This window comes from Puma concolor, chromosome E1 (assembly GCF_028749965.1).
Source record: "Puma concolor isolate L17-30 chromosome E1, mPumCon1.1.hap2, whole genome shotgun sequence".
In the NCBI taxonomy this organism is placed as follows: domain Eukaryota; kingdom Metazoa; phylum Chordata; class Mammalia; order Carnivora; family Felidae; genus Puma; species Puma concolor.
In genome coordinates this window covers 43,136,890-43,155,689 of record NC_141680.1, presented here as the reverse complement: position 1 = coordinate 43,155,689, position 18,800 = coordinate 43,136,890, and the positions used below count along the sequence as shown (strand labels likewise).

The 18,800-nt window shown below is 51.6% G+C and overlaps 2 protein-coding genes across 2 annotated transcripts; one reads left to right on the top strand and one right to left on the bottom strand.

Annotated features, from left to right (window-relative positions):
- Window positions 1-1,143: 1,143 nt before the first annotated feature.
- On the top strand, window positions 1,144-8,265 carry VAT1 (vesicle amine transport 1). Its single transcript, XM_086687398.1, has 6 exons — window positions 1,144-1,584; window positions 4,558-4,765; window positions 5,170-5,340; window positions 5,452-5,541; window positions 6,305-6,546; window positions 6,697-8,265. Exons 1-6 carry the CDS (start codon window positions 1,177-1,179, stop codon window positions 6,778-6,780), a joined length of 1,203 nt encoding a protein of 400 aa, XP_086543524.1. The 5' UTR covers window positions 1,144-1,176; the 3' UTR covers window positions 6,781-8,265.
- A 108-nt stretch (window positions 8,266-8,373) lies between these two features.
- IFI35 (interferon induced protein 35) lies at window positions 8,374-18,463 on the bottom strand. Its single transcript, XM_025917565.2, has 7 exons — window positions 18,228-18,463; window positions 10,096-10,197; window positions 9,602-9,749; window positions 9,423-9,529; window positions 9,138-9,324; window positions 8,937-9,043; window positions 8,374-8,723 (listed from the first exon to the last, which is right to left on the bottom strand). The coding sequence occupies exons 1-7, from the start codon at window positions 18,246-18,248 to the stop codon at window positions 8,532-8,534; spliced, it is 864 nt and encodes a 287-aa protein (XP_025773350.1). The 5' UTR covers window positions 18,249-18,463; the 3' UTR covers window positions 8,374-8,531.
- Window positions 18,464-18,800: the final 337 nt, after the last annotated feature.

The following is an 18,800-nucleotide window of genomic DNA, read 5'->3' as shown; positions in this document are numbered from 1 at the left end:
AAGTTCTGAGGGGTAGGGTGAAAGCTGCAAACGCGCGAGGCTCGGGCCTTCTGCGTGCCCACGCGTGCACGCCGGTGTGCTAGTGCGGACACGCGCGGGGGCAGCCATCCACTTCCTGAACAGGAGGGGGGCGCGAGATGGTAGGAGAAGGAGGGAGTCTTTTTGGTTTGGTCTCGCCCCCCACCCCTCCACTCTCACGTCCCGGCAGGGAGTCTTGGGGATAGGAGGGTATGGACTTCAACACACCCACCCGGACAGTGGTGACATCATGGCTTCCAGTCCCCATGGCAACGACCGGCCTAGTCTGGGGCTGGGGTGGCTTAACGGAGGGCTTGGACTAGGAGGCAAGTGTGGACTGAGTTTCTCCAGCCTGGCTCAGGGTGGAAAGTTTTGGGGTAGCTGCGTCCTCTGGTGGATACTTCGGGGAGACAGAGATGGGGAGGAAGAGGAAAATAAAACTGCCCAGAATGACAGCCCTGCTGGAGCCAGAGACAAGCCCTAAAGTCATTTAAGGCTTGATCCAGAGTCTAATGATTACTACACAACTGTTTTTGCATTTGCATGGCATCTTTTACCTTTTAAAGGCGCTTTGTTTTACATCGGTTATACTCGATTTAATTTTATCTTTTAGAGCGAGCAATATCACCATTTTACAGAAGGGAAAGTTGAGGCACAGAGCTTTAACAATCGGATGGAAAGTTTTAAAGACTCGGTCTCCCTGCTCCAAGTTGCCACTGCAAGACCACACGAATGGGTTACATATGGGTAGAGTCAGAGCCTGAGGAACAACTTAGTTGGGTTCTAGTCCACAGGTGGCTGGCTCCCCAAATCTAATGTAAACTGAGGTTTGGGGATCGTTCTTCAGATTGTCCTTTTACATATTGTTTAACTTGCGTAAGGTTTATGATGAATAAATAAGCAAATTAAGCAGCAGTCTGAATGACCTTAAGAATGCCCTCTCCAGTGTCTGTCTCCAGATGTTCCAGGTCTTCACTTTTCGCGCTCCTACAACACCCGCGCTGTGGCCCTTTAAGTCGGAGCGCGAGGCCCCGCCCCCGGCCCGGCGCCCCTCCCCTCCCGCTCGGAGTCCACCGCCGCAGCTTCCCCCGACGCGCGCCCCGCCCTCCCCAGCTGTGCACCCTCGGTCCAGCTGCGCGCACGTCGGGAGTCCCAGACATGTCCGCGGAGAGAGAGGTAGCCGAGGCGGCCACCGTGGTGGCGGCGGCCGAAGCAGGGGCCGGAGAAGACGCCTCTTCTCAGCCCCCGAAAGCTGAGACAGCTGGCGACGCCCAGCCACCCGCGGCTTCCGAGGGGGCCGCCGCCGCGTCGCCGCCGCAGCTCCGCTGCCTGGTGCTCACGGGTTTCGGCGGCTACGACAAGGTGAAGCTGCAGAGCCGGCCGGCCGTGCCCCCGGCCCCCGGCCCCGGCCAGGTGACGCTGCGCGTCCGGGCTTGCGGGCTCAACTTTGCCGACCTTATGGCCCGGCAGGGGCTGTACGACAGGCTGCCGCCGCTGCCCCTCACTCCCGGCATGGAGGGCGCCGGCGTCGTGGTCGCAGTGGGTGAGGGAGTCAACGACCGCAAGGTGAGCGGGCCACGGCAGGGCAGGGAGAGGCTGCCCAGGCCTTGGGGCAGTGGAGCTCGAGTGGGCGGGGGCCGGGGGTGTGGCAGGGCGGGGGAAACTGGCACTGATTCAGATAGAAGGGCATGGAAGGCTTAGGAAGGGAGCCTGTGTTCCGAGGGCCCTGGAGAACTGGGTGGATATTGGGGGGTAGGGAGTGAAGATGGAGTTACCGCCCCCTCCTCAACCATTTCAATTGCGGCCGCCGCCCAGAAGCGGCGGCCGTGGCTGTGTATTGGGGTGGTGGGGGGGAACACAATAAGGCACCCACGCGCATGCGCACAATGACCTTGCCACCACCCCCTCTTCGCCCCCCTCCCCCCGCTTAAAACCACACCTGTACCCTGGCCCACCAAACACTGCCTGGGTAATTGTGGTCTGTGACCCTGAGTACCGATTAGCGCCTCTTTCCCCGAGGGAGCTTAAGGAGCTATGTTGTCAGGGTTGGGCGGGGACGTATGACCCTGCCAGAGCCCCAGTCACATGCAGCCCCGTGGTCTGTGGGGGTGTGAGGAGGCCCCTCCCAGAGCACGGCCAAAGAGATGAGGCACGCCCATCATGGAGGAGAGGGAGCTTGCCACTCGCCCTCCTGCCGGCCTCACGCTGCCCCTCTGCTCTTGGGGTTGGCGGGACGAGATTTGGTCTCTGGATCATTGTCTTAGGCTCTCTGTATCCCGTGACTTCAATATCTCCTCCTCCAGTGACTCAGCCAGAGGGTCACGACCCTAGGCTACCCTTGGGAACGTCGGAGGGAGGACAGAGAACACCCCTCCGCCTTCCTCGAGGAGGACCCTCACTTCGGAAACCCCAGCGGTGTCCATTTGGACTGGGGGGGGGGGGGGGTGGTATCGGGAGCAGGTTGGCCCAGCTCTGCCGGTCTGTTTCTCTTTTTGTTTATCATTAATCTTGGCCACAGACCCGGACACCAGAGAGAGAGTTCCAAATGAGCAACTTTTTGAGAGACTTGGGGTGAAGCCTTTGCACGTCGTTTGTTTGGGGGTTTCATTTTAAATCAGCCCCCTGCAAGACAGGCCCCTCAGATGCAGCCATCCTCTTCGACCTGCTAGTCCCAGATCCCAGAGCTGGAATTCTTGGATTTATTGTGTATGCAAACATCTCCTCCTTAAAGGACTTCTCCCTCAATTCAGCTCTGGCCCCACCCTTTCCACTGACTTCTTAGTAATTCTTGAGAAGATACTAAGGAATTTTGTGTGTGTGTTGGAGCGGGGCGGGGGGGGGAGTTGTAGTTCATGTTTGAAGGCCACCCACCTAACCTCCCTCCCCACACTTTCCGCTTAGTAAATACAGGATATCCTGTCCAGGGCAAGAACCTGATGTAAGAGGCTGGATTCTGTGGGGAGAGCCCTCCCTCCCTCCTGATGTCTGGACTGGGGAGAGGTTCATGGCTGTGCCCTGTGATGGGCGAGGGGTGGGTATTAGCCTGGATAAGTGAGCCTTGTCCTGAGTCAGATCATGACGGGTCCGGACTGGTCACGACCCAGGCTGACCACACTGCACTTTCCAGCACTCATGGGCCATTTCCGAGTCTACTGGTCCTGAGGTCCTAGGGTGGGATGTTTCCATTCCCCAGACCTCATCTCAGGCCAGTGCTTGCAAGGAAAGATCCCAACCTGCATCCTCTTTGTCAATGGAGTGTGGGGACATGAAAAAGGGTGTGTGTGGGAGTCCCATCCCCTCTTCCCATGCATCCCAAGTCTCCTTAATATACAGAATTCCCATCATTCCTGGCAGAGACAAAGACAGACTCGGATTGTCCTGGAATAGCACTCACACTTCCGTCTCCATGGGCTTCAGAGAGTGAGGAGAGGCCTTCCTTTCTCCTGAGATTGCCACCTTTCCTCTGCTCTCCTCTTGACTCCAGATGCTAAGCTGGAGGGAAAGATTCTGCTTTCTTTGCCCCCTTTCCCTCCTGTAATGAGGCTCTTGTGCAGGTGGCTGAGAGAGTGGGGGAAAAATGCTTCTTCCTGGTGGATAGGGTTGTGTAGCTGTCCTTGCCCATCACCTCTCCCCCTGACTCTGGGTGAAGGTGTTTTCTGGGCCCCCAGTACTGGCTCAGGAGGTGATTGCTCCCAGCCCTAGCCGCTCAGAGATCTTTAGTGGCACTTTATCATTCTTATTATTTAATACTACGAACTGCTTCCAGACACCGGGCTAAAAATTACCAAATGATTTTTTTGCCACTTACTCATCATAACTACCCTATTTTACAGACAGGAAAACTGGGGCTCAAAAAGGTTAAATAGTTCTTATTTGCCCAAGGTCACACTGTTCAGTAAACAGCAGAGCCCATCTTTCTTTAACCAAAACAGTTTGATCTCTTTAACAATACTTCATGCTGCCCTAACTGTAAGCTTGTGGCATTCAGGGATCTTACACAATAGTGAAGTATAAGATCTGTAAAGTAGAGATAAGGACAGTCTCTACCTCAAAGAGCGGGTAAGGATTAATTGAGCGTTTATATATAATAGACTTATAGCACTTAGGGGCACCTGGGTGGCTCAGTCCATTAAGTGTCCAAGTTTGGCTCAGGTCATGATCTCACGGTTCACGAGTTCGAGCCTCACATCAGGCTCTGTGCTGACAGCTCAGAGCCTGGAGCCTGCTTCATATTTTATGTCTCCCTCTCTCAGTGCCCCTCCCCCACTCACATTCGATTTCTCTCTCTAAAATAAACATTAAAAAAATTATAATAGACCTACAGCACTTATAATAGGACCTGGCCCTTAGTAAGCACTCAGTAAAGGTAAGTTAGTATTGTTTTTGATGGTATTATTGTTATTACTATTACCATGACTACTGTGACTGCTTCTATCTCTACTTCATTGCCAGGAAGAGGGCCTTGTACATAGCAGGTGATAAATCACCAATGGGTGAATGAGCAAGGGACTGAATGCTGCTCTTCTTCCATTCTTCAAGGTGGGGGACCGGGTGATGGTGTTGAGCCGGTCAGGCATGTGGCAGGAGGAGGTGACCGTGCCCTCAGCCCAGACCTTCCAGATGCCTGAGGCCATGACCTTTGAGGAAGCCGCTGCCTTGCTGGTCAATTACATCACAGCCTACATGGTCCTCTTTGACTTCGGCAACCTACGGCCTGGCCACAGCGTCTTGGTACACATGGCTGCAGGTGACAGGCCCCCTCCCTTTATGCCCCCCTCCTTACCCCACCCTGATTTCCTTCGGGCCCCTTCCCTGCAGCCTGTCTGGACGGTTGTCATGGCAACACCAGGCTGCCTCGGCCTATGGCTCCCAGAGGCCTCTGCAGTATTGTTGCCGTGGTAACATTCAGGCACCAGGTCCAGCCTGGTGTGCTATCCATAGCAACGTGCCCTCACCCGGCACCCCCTCCTTTGCCAGCTACCCTTCCCCCCAGTTCTCAATCATGGAAATTGGACATGGTTATGAGGAGAGAAAGCCTCAAAATGGGCCCAGGCAAAATGAAGGTGATGAACGGAGTCCTTGAGAGGCAAGAATGGAGAGCGGTGGCGGGGTGACTCCACATCCCCTCCTTATGAAAGTGTCTTGCTGCAGGGGGTGTGGGTATGGCCGCCGTGCAGCTGTGTCGCACAGTGGAGAATGTGACGGTGTTCGGAACGGCTTCGGCCAGCAAGCACGAGGTGCTGAAGGAGAACGGGGTCACACACCCCATCGACTACCATACGACTGACTATGTGGATGAGATCAAGAAGGTCTCCCCCAAAGGTGGGATCGGGGTATGGGTATGGGCAGGGGCAGGATGGCACAGGACAGGGATGGGACACTCCAGATCTGTGGATCCTAATGCTGCCTCTGGGCCCCCCTACTCTGTGACAGGAGTGGATATCGTCATGGACCCTCTGGGTGGGTCAGATACTGCCAAGGGCTACAACCTCCTCAAACCCATGGGCAAAGTGGTCATCTATGGTGAGTTAGTAGGCTGGGGATGGAGGGGGGAAGCAGGGTGGGTCTGAAGGGTAGGATGCAGGGGCCCAGGGACTCCAGTGCTCGAGGGAGCATCGGGTTAGGACTGGCCTGGGTGATGCATTCAGATTGCTACCTCTGGTGGGGGGGCAGCTACTCTCATTCTCTTTCACTACTGTTCCTGTGAGTCACAGTGCATTCTGTGTTCTCTCTGTGCTCCTGTTTGGGGATTTTTCCAGATGCAAAATCAATCAGCCTGCCTTCCTTTGTCCTACCTTCCTGGGTTTCTTGGTCAGGCTGCATTTTCATTTGCAAAACGATTTCACACATGGGGCACCTGGGTGGCTTAGTTGGTTAAGCATCTGACTTCGGCTCAGGTCATGATCTCACAGCTCATGAGTTCGAGCCCCACATTAGGCTCTGTGCTGACAGGTCAGAGCCCGGAGCCTGCTTCGGATTCTGTGTCTCCCTCTCTCTCTGCCCCTCCCCCGCTCACACTCTTTTTGTCTTTCTCAAAAATAGATTAAAAAAAGAAAGAAAAACTATTTCACACACACAAAATCAACAAGTGAATAAAGATTCAGGCAATTTTTGAGTCAGCTGGAGTCCATTTGGGCCTGGCAGCCAGCAGGTGGGGGATTATCCTGTCACTTCCTGGCACTGCTGTGGATGATTGTAAGAGGCCCAGAGGGGGTGGATGAGCATGGATTTGGACAGGGATGTGCCCAGCACCTGGATTCACGGGCCGCGTCTCCTCATCCCTCAGGAATGGCCAACCTGCTGACGGGCCCCAAGCGGAACCTGATGGCCCTGGCGCGCACATGGTGGAACCAGTTCAGTGTGACTGCGCTGCAGCTGCTGCCGACCAACCGCGCTGTGTGTGGCTTCCACTTGGGCTACCTGGAGGGTGAGGTGGGGCTAGTCAGTGGTGTGGTGGCCCGCCTCCTGGCTCTGTACAACCAGGGCCGCATCAAACCCCACATTGACTCCGTGTGGCCCTTTGAGAAGGTGAGTGTGATGGCTATGCAGGGAGGGCCGGAGGAGGGCCCCTGCAGGCTGGGCTCCCAGGGGTAGGATTCCTGGGAAGAGGAGGGCTGACCCCTTTAGGCTGGCTCTCTAGAGGGGCCGGATGGCACCGGGTCTTGTCTTCCTCTCCAGGTGGCGGATGCCATGAGGCAGATGCAGGAGAAGAAGAATGTGGGCAAAGTCCTCCTGGTGCCTGGACCAGAGAAGGAGAACTAGGGCCGGGGCTGGCAGACCCTCGGGACCTGGGAAGAGAGAAGCTAGGGAGCCACGTTGTGTTGGTCACCAGACTCTCTTACATTTCATCCTCCTCATAATGCTCTGCCCACTCGCCCCCGAAGGTCTCCGTGGTGATGACCTCTCCCCTGCCCTGTTCTTTCTCCTTAGGCAGGGCCCCCTCCCCCCTTCCTGCCCTCCGAAGAGGTTGGGAAGTGACCACTTGGATGTCTGGGCCCTGCCAAGGGGACAGGGAGGGTCAGAGGGAGGCCGGCTGCTTCCTGCCCCCACCCTTTCCCTGGGCCTGCTGTGCTGCTTTTGTGCCAAGGTTAGCCAGTCCTTTTCCGTCCAGTTCTGTGTGCTTCCACCTCTGCCTCATCTCCCCTCCTGCCCCTGCCCCACACTCCCCTCCCCAAAGAATCAAAATGTCAGCTCAGGATATGGGGCCAATTTGTGTGAATCCAGCATGTCCCTGTCTCGCCCTCCTGTCCCTTCAGCCCAGGCCAACTGGCGCCCACCTCTGAACTCTGTTGCCTCGTTGCATGGCCTTGTCCTCTGGTCCCCGTCTCCTTGAGCACAGCTGGGTTTCTTCCACCTCCAGGTTTTCTGCCACTCTTAACCAAGGTTGCCTCTTACAACAAGGGTGGGAATCTGACCTGCTTCCCTAGGTCACGACTCTGTGGGAGGGACACAGAGCCCCCTCCTCCTCCCCATCCTTCACTGAGTTCTAGTGGATTTGTTCTCAGTGCCTTAGCAACGGAAAACCTGTGCTTGCGTGTGTGGGTGGGTGGGGGGTCCCTGTCTCACACCTCCTCCTCCACCCCTGAACTCCCCAGTGCCTTCCTCGTTCTGGTGGAGGTGGGCTTTTGCTGTCCCACAACACTGCCAAAAATCTGTGTGTGTGCCAGTGGGGGCAGGGGGCAGCCCCTAGCCTCCTGGGGTCTGTGCCGTGTCCCGTCTCTGGGGCTGTCATTTCTCTCTGGGTGGTTGAGGAGAAAAAGGCAGGGTGGCGTTCTCAGCCTTGCAGATAAGTGTGGCATTTACCAGCCAGAGCTCTGAGAGGCAATGCCATCTGTTTCTTGTTCTGGGACCAAAGTAAAAATCGAAGCACATTTCTTGTGTAGTCAAGGGAGGCCCACTGCCTTCTCAGAGCAGGAGGGCAGCTTTTCAAACTCAGCCCCAAACTTTGTTTACATGGGTGGGGAGATGGAACAGGGGAATAAGGAGGGGGGTGGTTAGGACCTGGGCCACCGGAACCAAAGTGGGGACTTCCTGGCGCAGGGGTACAACTCCCTCTGCTCTCTGATACGGAATTAGGGAGGGTTACTGCCCAGCTATTGCCAATGGGAGGTGGGGGGAGGGGCTCAGCCTCTTCAGTGTCTAAATGAGGCCTAAACGTGTGAAGGGCGATTTCTGCTTTTGTGTACCCCACCCCGTTACTGTTACCGAAGCTGCCTTTGTGTTGTGTCAATAAAAAGCCAAACCCTGGGTCCTCGATGTTGCCTCCGAGAGTGGAGGGGAAGGTGGGCTCCTGGAAGGTGAGGGTTCCTCCTTCTGTGCTCACATCAAGTTTCCTTTCAGGAAATGAAATGAGAAGAGGGTCACGCCACTTTTATTGTTCTTGGGCAGCATTTCATAAGCCATAATCCCTGCCGCTGTTGACCAGCACGATCTCTTGCACCTGTGCGCCCAAATCCAGCCTGGTTTGAGAGGCTTGGCAGGGGTGCGGGGGAGGGGATGAGAAGGGCAGGCTCTTAGCCTGACGTGGTGGTGAAGACCGCCAGGCCCCGCTGTCCTGGGGGCACAACTGTTAGGGCCTCCACCTCCCCACCTCCACGGGAGGGCTTCTGGAAGTGGATCTCCAGGATGTCCTGAAGCTCTGGGCCATCCAGGACGTCAGGAATGTTGAGCACCAGCACTGACTGGGGCACTGGCCGGAACACGATCTGGAAAAGGAGCCAGGAGATGGGCCTGGTTCATGAGAGTCAGGGACTGGAGGTAGGCAGTGCCCCTGGGGGTCTGGGAAGGGCCGGGAGGCCTGAGAGGCTGACTGGCAATGGGGAGGGCAGTGGAGTCTGGGGACTCTGATCCTTTCTTGGGCAAGTTTCTGCCAGGCAGACAGGTTCCTGGCCCAGCCACCAATTCACCTTCCCACTTACCTCAGCCTTCTGGATCTCCCCACTTAGGAAGGGAGAGATTCTCAAAGGGAAGCTTTTCGTGCCCAGTGGCACTGTAAACTGGCCAGCCTGGCACAGGTGCTGGGCCACTGTGGGGACAGAGAGGGATGGACCTCTAGCATCAGGGCTTTTCTCCCCCGTGGCCGGATGCATCAGCCCCAATCTTGTCGGCAAGACCCTTACCTGCATCCTTAGTGAAACTCAGCACGACACCACTTTGCAGCAGCTTCCGACTCTCCACATCGCCACCCCCATTCCTGGACTTGCCAAAGAAGATCTCCAGCTTGTCCAGCAGCTCCTCCTCACTCAGCCTGAGCCCTGCAGGAAACCCACTGACCAGCATACTCCTCCTGCTTATCTGTGTGGACACCTAGGGACAGACAGGAGGGAGAGGTACAGCCCCACTCATCCCCTGTGCCCAAGTGCATGGCACCCCCTGCATGTCCCAGGACGCTGCAGTCCTATCACCTGGATGGTCGTCACCACGGGCAGCTCCAAGGACTGGACTTGCACCCGCAGCCGGCACTCATCGATGTCGATCTTATGCTCCTTTTGTTGCAGCACCCTCTCGGCCACTGGGTCGGGGGAGCAGGGTCAGTACTGGGAAGCCTCCCAGCCTCCCTCCCAGGGCCTCTGTGAGAGCTCACCCTTGGGATCGTCGAAGGTGACCAGAGCAGAGCCTCCAGGCAGAGGGTAGCAGATCCGTAGTTTGGAAACCAAAGGCTTGGACCCTTCTGTGCCCTGCTGAGTGTGTCCTCGGAACACCAGGGGGACCAAGGGCACCGGGAATGGGACCTGGAGGTGGGGGAGGGGAGGCTGATGCAGCCTTGAAGGGTGGGAGAGGCCCCACCATCCCTAGAAGGAAAGTGTTCCATGGAATTGAGGCCGGGGATGAGCACACTTATTGAAAGGAGAGCTGGATAAAAGGGTGGATGAAGGTAGGTCAAGCCTGTAGGAGCACTTTCCACACAAGATGTTACTTTGTCCTCACAAGCCTGCAAGTTTGGTAGCTCTGCGTCACAGATGAGAAAACAGATCCAGAGATTTCAAGTGCCATACTGGAGGTCATGCAGTGAGGAAGTGGCAGAGCCAGGAGAGAAACTGGTTCTTTCTACCACACCACACCCCTCTCCCAGCTTACCTGGTCGTGGTGAGGGAAGTCCCCAAATTCCCTCCTCCGCTGCTGCAGCTGCTGCAGCCTCCTCTTTAGTCTGGCCTGCTCCTCCCGAAGGGCATGGAGAGCCTATTGGGGTGGGGGAGACGACCAGACTTCCATCTGCCTTCCCAGAGAATGAGCCCAGGGGAAAGGGACCCGATCCTGGACTCTCCCACAGCAGAGCTGATGCTCAGCTCCGGAACAGCCCAACCCCTTTCCCCTGTCCTGGGGTTGGCCCTGGCCCACTCTCCTCAGGATTTGGTTGGCCTCATCTCAGCTGGGGGAGGGGGACAAGCGGAGGAGCCCTTGCAGCAGCCACAGCTGTGTTGTTACAGGACAGCTTGCATTTAACAGACACCGAGCTCCTGCTGTGCGGTGCTGGGCACTGACACAGGGCAAGGGGGGGGGAGAAGAGGCTAGCCCTCGGGTCTGTACAAAACACCACCCAAGACAGTGTACCCTCACATGACAGACTGTGGAGGACATCAGGAGTATGGAGGAGGGACAGTCCCATAGGGCTTAACATAACTAGGGAGGCCTCTGGGAGGAGTGGGGGCTTAGAGTGGCAAAATGTCATAGTATTCACTAACTTTTTTTTTTTAATGTTCATTTGTTTTTGAGAGAGCGAGCTTGCATGCACTTGCATGCACACATGAACGGGGGAGGGGGAGAGAAAGACAGAGAGAGAGAGAGAGAGAGAGAGAGAGAATCCAAAGCAGGCTCCACACTGTCAGTGCAAAGTCTGACATGATGCTCGAGCCCACAAACTGTGAGATCATTACTGGAGCTGGAGTTGGATGCTCAACTGACTGAGCCACCCCAGGTGCCCCAGCTAATGTTTATTGAGCACTTACTATATGTCAGGCACTATGCTAAGCTTTAATTAAAAAAAATTTTTTTGAGAGCACGCAGGAGTGGGAAGAGAGACAGAAATCTCAAGCAGGCCTCATGCTCAGCATAGAGCCCAATGTGGGGCTCGATCCTATGACCCTGGGATCATAACCTGAGTCGAAATCAAGAGTCAGATGCTCAACCAATTGAGCCATGCAGGCACCCTGTGCTAAGCGTTTTATGGCTTTTATATGGCTCAATTCTTGAAACAACACTGTGAAATAAGTTCCCTCTTACCCTTATTTTATAGATGAGGAAACTGAAGCTCAGAGAGGTTAAGTGACTTGCTTGAAGTCATTCAGCCCTATGCAGTCTGACTCCAGACTGCTAATCTGTGCTTTACAGTGAAGAAATCAAGCCCAGAGTGGGGGAACAATTTACCCCACATCTCCTAGCTTGTCCCTTGACTGCCATTCTTTCCACTGCAGCAAGCAGCCTTTCAGGCTGGGTGTGATTTGGAGCAAGTCCAGAGACAGAGAGTGACAACATGGGCAGGGGAATGACACCAGGGATACGAATAAATGCACCTTTGTTTGTGGGATGAAGTAGATGTTAGCTGGCAGAGTTCACTCTGTGGTTGGGAAGCCTGATAAATAAGGTCAGCTCAGAGAAGTGTGAGCTCACTGGGGAAGGCGGGACTCTGTCCTAGTCATCTCTGTATCCCCAGTGTTCAGCAGAGTTCCTGGCACAAAACAGGCATTCAGTAAATGTGTGTTGAATGAATGAATGAATGAATGAAGTGAATTAATGACAGAATGGGAATATATTACAGAGGGCATTGAATTATTCAGTGTGAGTTCACTCTATTTTAAACAGACAAAAACTACGGTTTGACCAAATAATGCTGGTTTATGAGTAGTGAGAAAGGTACCTAGTTCTTTATATGCCTACAAACAAGGTGTCTTTAAGGGCCAGTTAGATGACATCGGTGAGTCCAGGGAGCCAGTGTAGACCATAGGGAGTGCTAGGGACTCACGAACTGGAGAGAGCATGTCCCTGCTAAAGTGGCAACTTCTTCTCAGCTCCAACCAAGATTTTCTTTTCTTTTCTAAGTTATTTATTTATTTTGAGAGCAAAGCATGTGCAGGAAGGGGGAAGGGCAGAGAGAAAGAGAGAGAAAATCCGAAGCAGGCTCTGCAAAAGCAGTGTGGAGCCCAATGTGGGGCTCAAACCCACAAACCATGAGATCATGACCTGAGCTGAAACCAAGAGTCAGACACTTAACCAACTGAACCACCCAGGCACCCCATCCAACCAAGATTTTCTCACATGGGAATGTGGTTCCTGTATCCCATTTCTTCTTTTTCTTTCTTTTTTTTTTTTAAAGTAAGCTCTATGCCCAACATGGGGCTTGAACTCATGACCCCAAGATCAAGAGTCATGTGCTGTACCAACTGAGCTGCCAGGTGCCCCATATATTCCCGTTTAAAAAAATATCTATATATATTTATTTATGTGGGGGGAGAGTACAAGCAGAAGAGGGGCAGAGAGAGGGGGACAGAGAATCTGAAGCAGGCTCTGTGCAGTAAGCCCAGTGTGGGACTGGAACTTACGAACACCAGATCATGACCTGAGCCGAAGTCGGACACTCAACTGACTGAACCACCAAGGTGCCCCTCCCCATATCTTCCCATTTTTAAGGGAAATAAAAATCTGAATTTTTATTTGAAAGAGATAATTAAATTTAAAAATATATGAAAAAAGGGGCGCCTGGGTGGCGCAGTCGGTTAAGCGTCCGACTTCAGCTCAGCTCAGGTCACGATCTTGTGGTCCGTGAGTTCGAGCCCCGCGTCGGGCTCTGGGCTGATGGCTCAGAGCCTGGAGCCTGTTTCCGATTCTGTGTCTCCCTCTCTCTCTGCCCCTCCCCCGTTCATGCTCTGTCTCTCTCTGTCTCAAAAATAAATAAACGTTAAAAAAAAAAAATTTAAAAATATATGAAAAAGTAAATTAAAAAAAATGAAATTCATTTTAAGATGTTTTGAACTAGATTCAGTCCTAAGTTCATTCTCTTTTTACTTCTGCTTTAAATCTTGATCTAAATATACATAATTGTTTGAAAATCTAGTAATTAGCAATGCTATTTAATAAAATAACTTTTAGTGGCACCTGGGTGGCTCAGTTGTTTAAGTGTCCAACTCTGGGTTTTGGCTCAAGTTATGACCTCACGGTTTTGTGGATTCAAGCTCCACATTGGTCTCCGCAGTGACAATACAGAGCCTGCTTGGGATTCTCTCTCTTCCTCTCTCTCTCTCTCTCTCTCTCTCTCTCTCTGTCCCTCCCCCACTTCTGCTATCTCTCACTCTCTAAATAAAATAAACAAACAAAATTTAAAAATAAAGATAAAATAAAATAATAAAACAAAATAAAATAAAATAAAATAGCTTTAAAAAAGGGCACCAGGGTGGATCAGTCATTTAAGCATCCGACTCTTGATCTTGGCTCAGGTCATGATCTTGCGGTTTATAAGTTTGAGCCTCACATCAGGCTTTGCTCTGATGTGACACAGAATCTGAATCTGAGCTGTGAGCACAGAGTGTGATGTGGGGCTCAAACCCATGAGCCATGAAGTCAGATGCTTAACTTACTGAGCCACCCAGGTGCCCCACTATAGAGTTTTTTTTTCCGTTTATTTATTTTTGGGACAGAGAGAGACAGAGCATGAATGGGGGAGGGGCAGAGAGAGAGGGAGACACAGAATCGGAAACAGGCTCCAGGCTCTGAGCCATCAGCCCAGAGCCTGACGCAGGGCTCGAACCCACAGGCCGCAAGATCGTGACCTGGCTGAAGTCGGACGCTCAACCGACTGCGCCACCCAGGCGCCCCTATAGTTTTTTTTAATGTTTATTTTGAGCAAGCGAGCGAGAGAGAGTGTGGGTGCATGAGCAGGGGAGGGGCAGAGAGAGAGAGAGGGAGAGAATCCCAAGCAGGCTCCATGCTGTCAGTGCAGAGGCCCACTTGGGGCTTGATCCCATGAACTGTGAGACCATGACTTGAGCTGAAATCAAGAGTCAGACACTTAACTGACTGAGCCATCCACACGCCCCTAAATATAGAGTTTTTAAAAGAACCATTGGAGCAGGGGAGTTCAGATCTAATATAAGTAGGGGATGGAGAACTAGTGAAGATTTCTGAGGGGGTGAGGTGGTGGACATGGTGTTTAAGAGAGCAACTTGGCAGCCACGGCACGATGAGCTGGAGCAGCGGGAACTGGGGAGGGACACTCTGAGGTTCTAATTCCTCCTGACATGACAGAAGCTGAGCTGGACCTCTGGCAATGGGCATGCACGGGTGAGCACATTTCAGGAAGCAGGCCTCCAGACTCTGTGGATGTTTATATTAAGGAGACAGAGAGGACAAACTGGAGAGACAATGCCAAGGTTGTAGACTTGGGTGTCAAGAATTTGGTAGAATCCACTGACCCAGCAGGCAAGTGGTTATTGGGGGCCTGCCAGGTGCTGGGCACGGTTGGACTCCGTCTCATTTTAAGTATCACAGAACTGCCTCCTGTCTCCAAGTTCCAACTGGAACTTCTCTCTTATAGGACCCTCTTAAGGACACCACAAGCTGACTGTAGTCACTTACATGAATTCAACTATACATGCTATTGTTTGCGTGACATGATAACATGGTCTTCTAAATGTAAGCCAATGTACATCTGGTGCTTAACCGAAAAAAACTGCAATCCATTCCACATTGAGCTCATTGAGAGACTGTAAATTCTGGATACTGTAGGGGTGAGTTAATGATTTAAGATTAATTTTGACTACCTACATTCTTCTGCCTTACTTGCGAAATTTACAACCTAACCACCCCATAAGATAAAATCTCCTGCTGTTTATGTTCATCATAGGGTATTGGGAGGCTGTTCGGCATAACAGTTAAGAACACGAACTTTGGAGACAAACCTCCAACGCTTACATCCAGCTCCTTTTAGTACTGCAAGACAATGAACAAGTTATTTAACTCTCTGTGCCTTGGTTTCCTTATCTGCAAAATGGACATAATAGCAATTTCCACCTATAATTTTGTTGGGAACAATGGTGCCTGGCACGTGATGAGTGCTATGTTGAATGTTTCCTATTTTATGAATCCTCATTTTATATGAGGAACCTGAGGTTTGTCAGGGTTAATTAATGAGCCAAAATAAGTCAAATTCGAGGCCGTTGAAGACACATATGGTCAGGGACAGGACTTGGTGGAAATGACTCTGGGTTGGAGCAGCATGTGTAATGGAAGAAGTCAAAAGGAAGGAAGGGCTCTGTGAGGGACAGAGCTTTAAAACTGTAATCTTTTGGGCACCTGAGTGGCTCAGTCGGTTGAGCGTCCAACTTTGACTTAGGTCTTGATCTCACTGTTTGTGAGTTCAAGCCCCAGCACTGGGCTCTCTGCTGTCAGCACAGAGCCTGCTTTGGATCCTCTGTCCCCCTTTCTCTCTGCCCCTCCCCATTCACACTCTCTATCTCTCAAAAATAAATACACATTAAAAAAAAAAAAAAGGGTAAAAAAAAAGAAAACAACAAAAACAGCCCAAAAGAGAGGTGTCTAGCTGGCTCAGTCAGTAGAGCATGCAACTCTTGATCTCAGGGTCTGAGTTTGAGACCCAGGTTGGGTAGAGCTTACATTAAAAAAAAAAAAGCAAAAAAAAAAAAAGCCAAAAAACAAAAAAAAGCCCACACAAAAAAAGTCAAAAATAAATCTACATGTCCAACTATACAGGAATAGCCTAATAAATATATTATGTAGCAATTAGAAGACATTAAAGAACATTTAACAATATGAAGAAATACACTAAGCTAAAAAAGCAAAATACAAAATAAAACTGTACAGAGTGTGATCTCTATTCTGTTGATTTAAAAAGTTTCATTTCAGAGGCACCTGGGTGGCTCAGTCAGTTAAGCATCTGACTCTTGATTTCGCCTCAGGTCATGATCTCATGGTTTTTTAGTTCAAACCCCATGTCAGGCTTTGTGCTGACAGTGCAAAGCCTGTTTGGGATTCTCTCTCCCTCTTTCTGTTCCTTCCCTGTTCTCTCTCTCTCAAAATAAATAAACATAAAAAAGGGGCGCCTGGGTGGCGCAGTCGGTTAAGCGTCCGACTTCAGCCAGGTCACGATCTCGCGGTCCGTGAGTTCGAGCCCCGCGTCAGGCTCTGGGCTGATGGCTCGGAGCCTGGAGCCTGTTTCCGATTCTGTGTCTCCCTCTCTCTCTGCCCCTCCCCCGTTCATGCTCTGTCTCTCTCTGTCCCAAAAATAAAAATAAACGCTGAAAAAAAATTAAAAAAAAAAAAAAAAAAAAGAAGTTTCCTGAAGGGCTCCTGGGTGGCTCAGTTGGCTAAGTGTCCGACTTCAGCTCAGGTCATGATCTTGCAGGTATGTGAGTTTGAGCCCCACATTGGGCTCTGTGCTGACAGCTCAGAGCCTGGAGCCTGCTTCAGATCCTCTGTCCCCTGTCTCTCTGACCCTCACACCCTTCTCTCAAAAATAAATAGACATTAAAAAAAAGTCATAGGGGTGCCTGGGTGGTTCAGTTGGTTAAGTGTCCGACTCTTCTTTTTGGCTTCAGTCATGGTTGTGAGATCGAGCCCCAGGTCGGGCTCTGCTCTGAAAGTGTGGAGTCTGCTTGGGATTCTCTCTCTCCCTCTCTGTCTGCCCTCCTCCCCCCACTCATACTCTCTCTCTCAAAATAAATAAAAATAAACAAACAAACAAAAAGTCATAATAAAAAAGTCTCCGGCACCCATCTTAGAGGTAGGAGTGAAATGGAAGTGAATCAAGATAATCTTGGGGAATAGGGGTTCTGAAAGGTTGGCAATAATATTAAGAATAACAAACACGTATTGTACGTTTAGGAGGTGCCAACCAGTGTGCTAAGTTTTTACTATATTGATTTATAGATTATCTGCTTAAATTAAAAAAAAATTTTTTTACATTTATTTTTGTGCCATGAGGGAGATAGAGCACAAGTGGGGGAGGGGCAGAGAGAGAAGGAGGCACAGAATCCGAAGCAGGCTCCAGGCTCTGAGCCGTCATCACAGAGCCCGACGCGGGGCTAGAATTCACGGAGCGCAAGATCATGACCTGAGCCGAAGTTGGGAGCTTAATTAACCGACTGAGCCACCCAGGCGCCCCAAAGATTTTTTTAAAGTAATCTCTAAACCCAACGTGGGGCTCGAATTTACAACCCTGAGATTAAGAGTTTCATGCTCCACTGGCTCAGCCGGCCCTCAGCCTGTGATCTTTCTTACTACATTTGAGGGGCAAATGAAAAATTCCCAAGCAAGACATCTGTGTATTTATAACAGATGGGGTAGTATCAGGGAGGGGGGAAAAGGAAGAAACTGGAGAGGGGAGGAGATGCATTCATTTAACTGCTATTTATTGAGGGCTGTGTGCATGCCAGGCACAGTGCTGGCATGGTGAACAGGCTGGACGGGGGACCAGTCTTAGTCTAGCAGGAGTAGGATCATTCACAGGTCAGGAAAGGGAGGAGCACAGCACACAGTGGGAAGGTGAGCTCTCAGAGGAGAGACATGTCTCCCTGTGACCTGGAAGAGGGCCTAAGATTCAGCTGACATCAACAATAAGGTGAGGAACTATCTATTTCAACTCTAAGATGAAATATAAGGAGGCAAGTTTGTTGGGCAAGATCTCAGGAGATAAGGGTGTGAACAAGTCTTACACGTTTTGGGTCATAAAACCCTTTGAGTATCTAACAAGAACTATGGATTCTCTCTCAGAAAAATGCACATTCGGGGCGCCTGGGTGGCGCAGTCGGTTAAGCGTCCGACTTCAGCCAGGTCACGATCTCGCGGTCCGTGAGTTGGAGCCCCGCATCAGGCTCTGGGCTGATGGCTCAGAGCCTGGAGCCTGTTTCCGATTCTGTGTCTCCCTCTCTCTCTGCTCCTCCCCCGTTCATGCTCTGTCTCTCTCTGTCCCAAAAATAAATAAACGTTGAAAAAAAAAATTAAAAAAAAAAAAAAAAAGAAAGAAAAATGCACATTCACCCAAGAAATGCTTGAGCTCCTGAGGTGTAGGTTATAGAACTATCTTTGAGGCAGTGGGTTAGGGGAGAGGTAATCCCCGCCACATTTCTCCCCAGTCCTTCAGCAAGTCTAAGAGATGAGCAGAGAGGGGCTTGGCCACCAGACCCGGAGATACCTGCAGATTTCCAGCCGAGGGAAATGCTCTTCTGCTTCTCGCCCCTCCCCCCAACACTCTCCTCACTTACGGCATCATGGGTCACTGACATGGGCCTGGGGTCCGGCTGGCAAGAGTTGAAGCTTCAGAGCTGGGCACAAAGTGGCAGTGTCCACAGCGACAGAACTCTTGCTTGTACCTTCTGATGGGCTTTAGTCTCCTCTAAGCCGGACCTGAAATACACTTCTGATGTAGAACCGGCAGGCTCTTTGCTTCCACTTTCATTTCACCAAAATCCCTGCCCTTCGGTGTTCACACGCCCCCAGCTGGTTTCCCCACCCCGGGGAGGAGCCTTTCTGGTCTGGGAAGTTGACTTCACCCAGATAGGAGGTCTCAGGGGAATCTACCCATAAACATAGGCAAACAGAATGTGGGCCCCAACCTACCACTCATTCTAACACAAGCCTTTTGGTAGAATAGTGTCTTTGTTATTTCCCTGGAACCTAGAAAGATGCCAGGCACACACAAATTAAGATTAATTGAATGAGAAAGGCAACCAGGATGGTTAAAGCCTTTCCACCAAATTCACAAGAGCTGTACTAATTAATAGCCAGCATTTGTTGGGAGCTGTTCTGTGCCCAATACTGGATATGCTTTACATGAA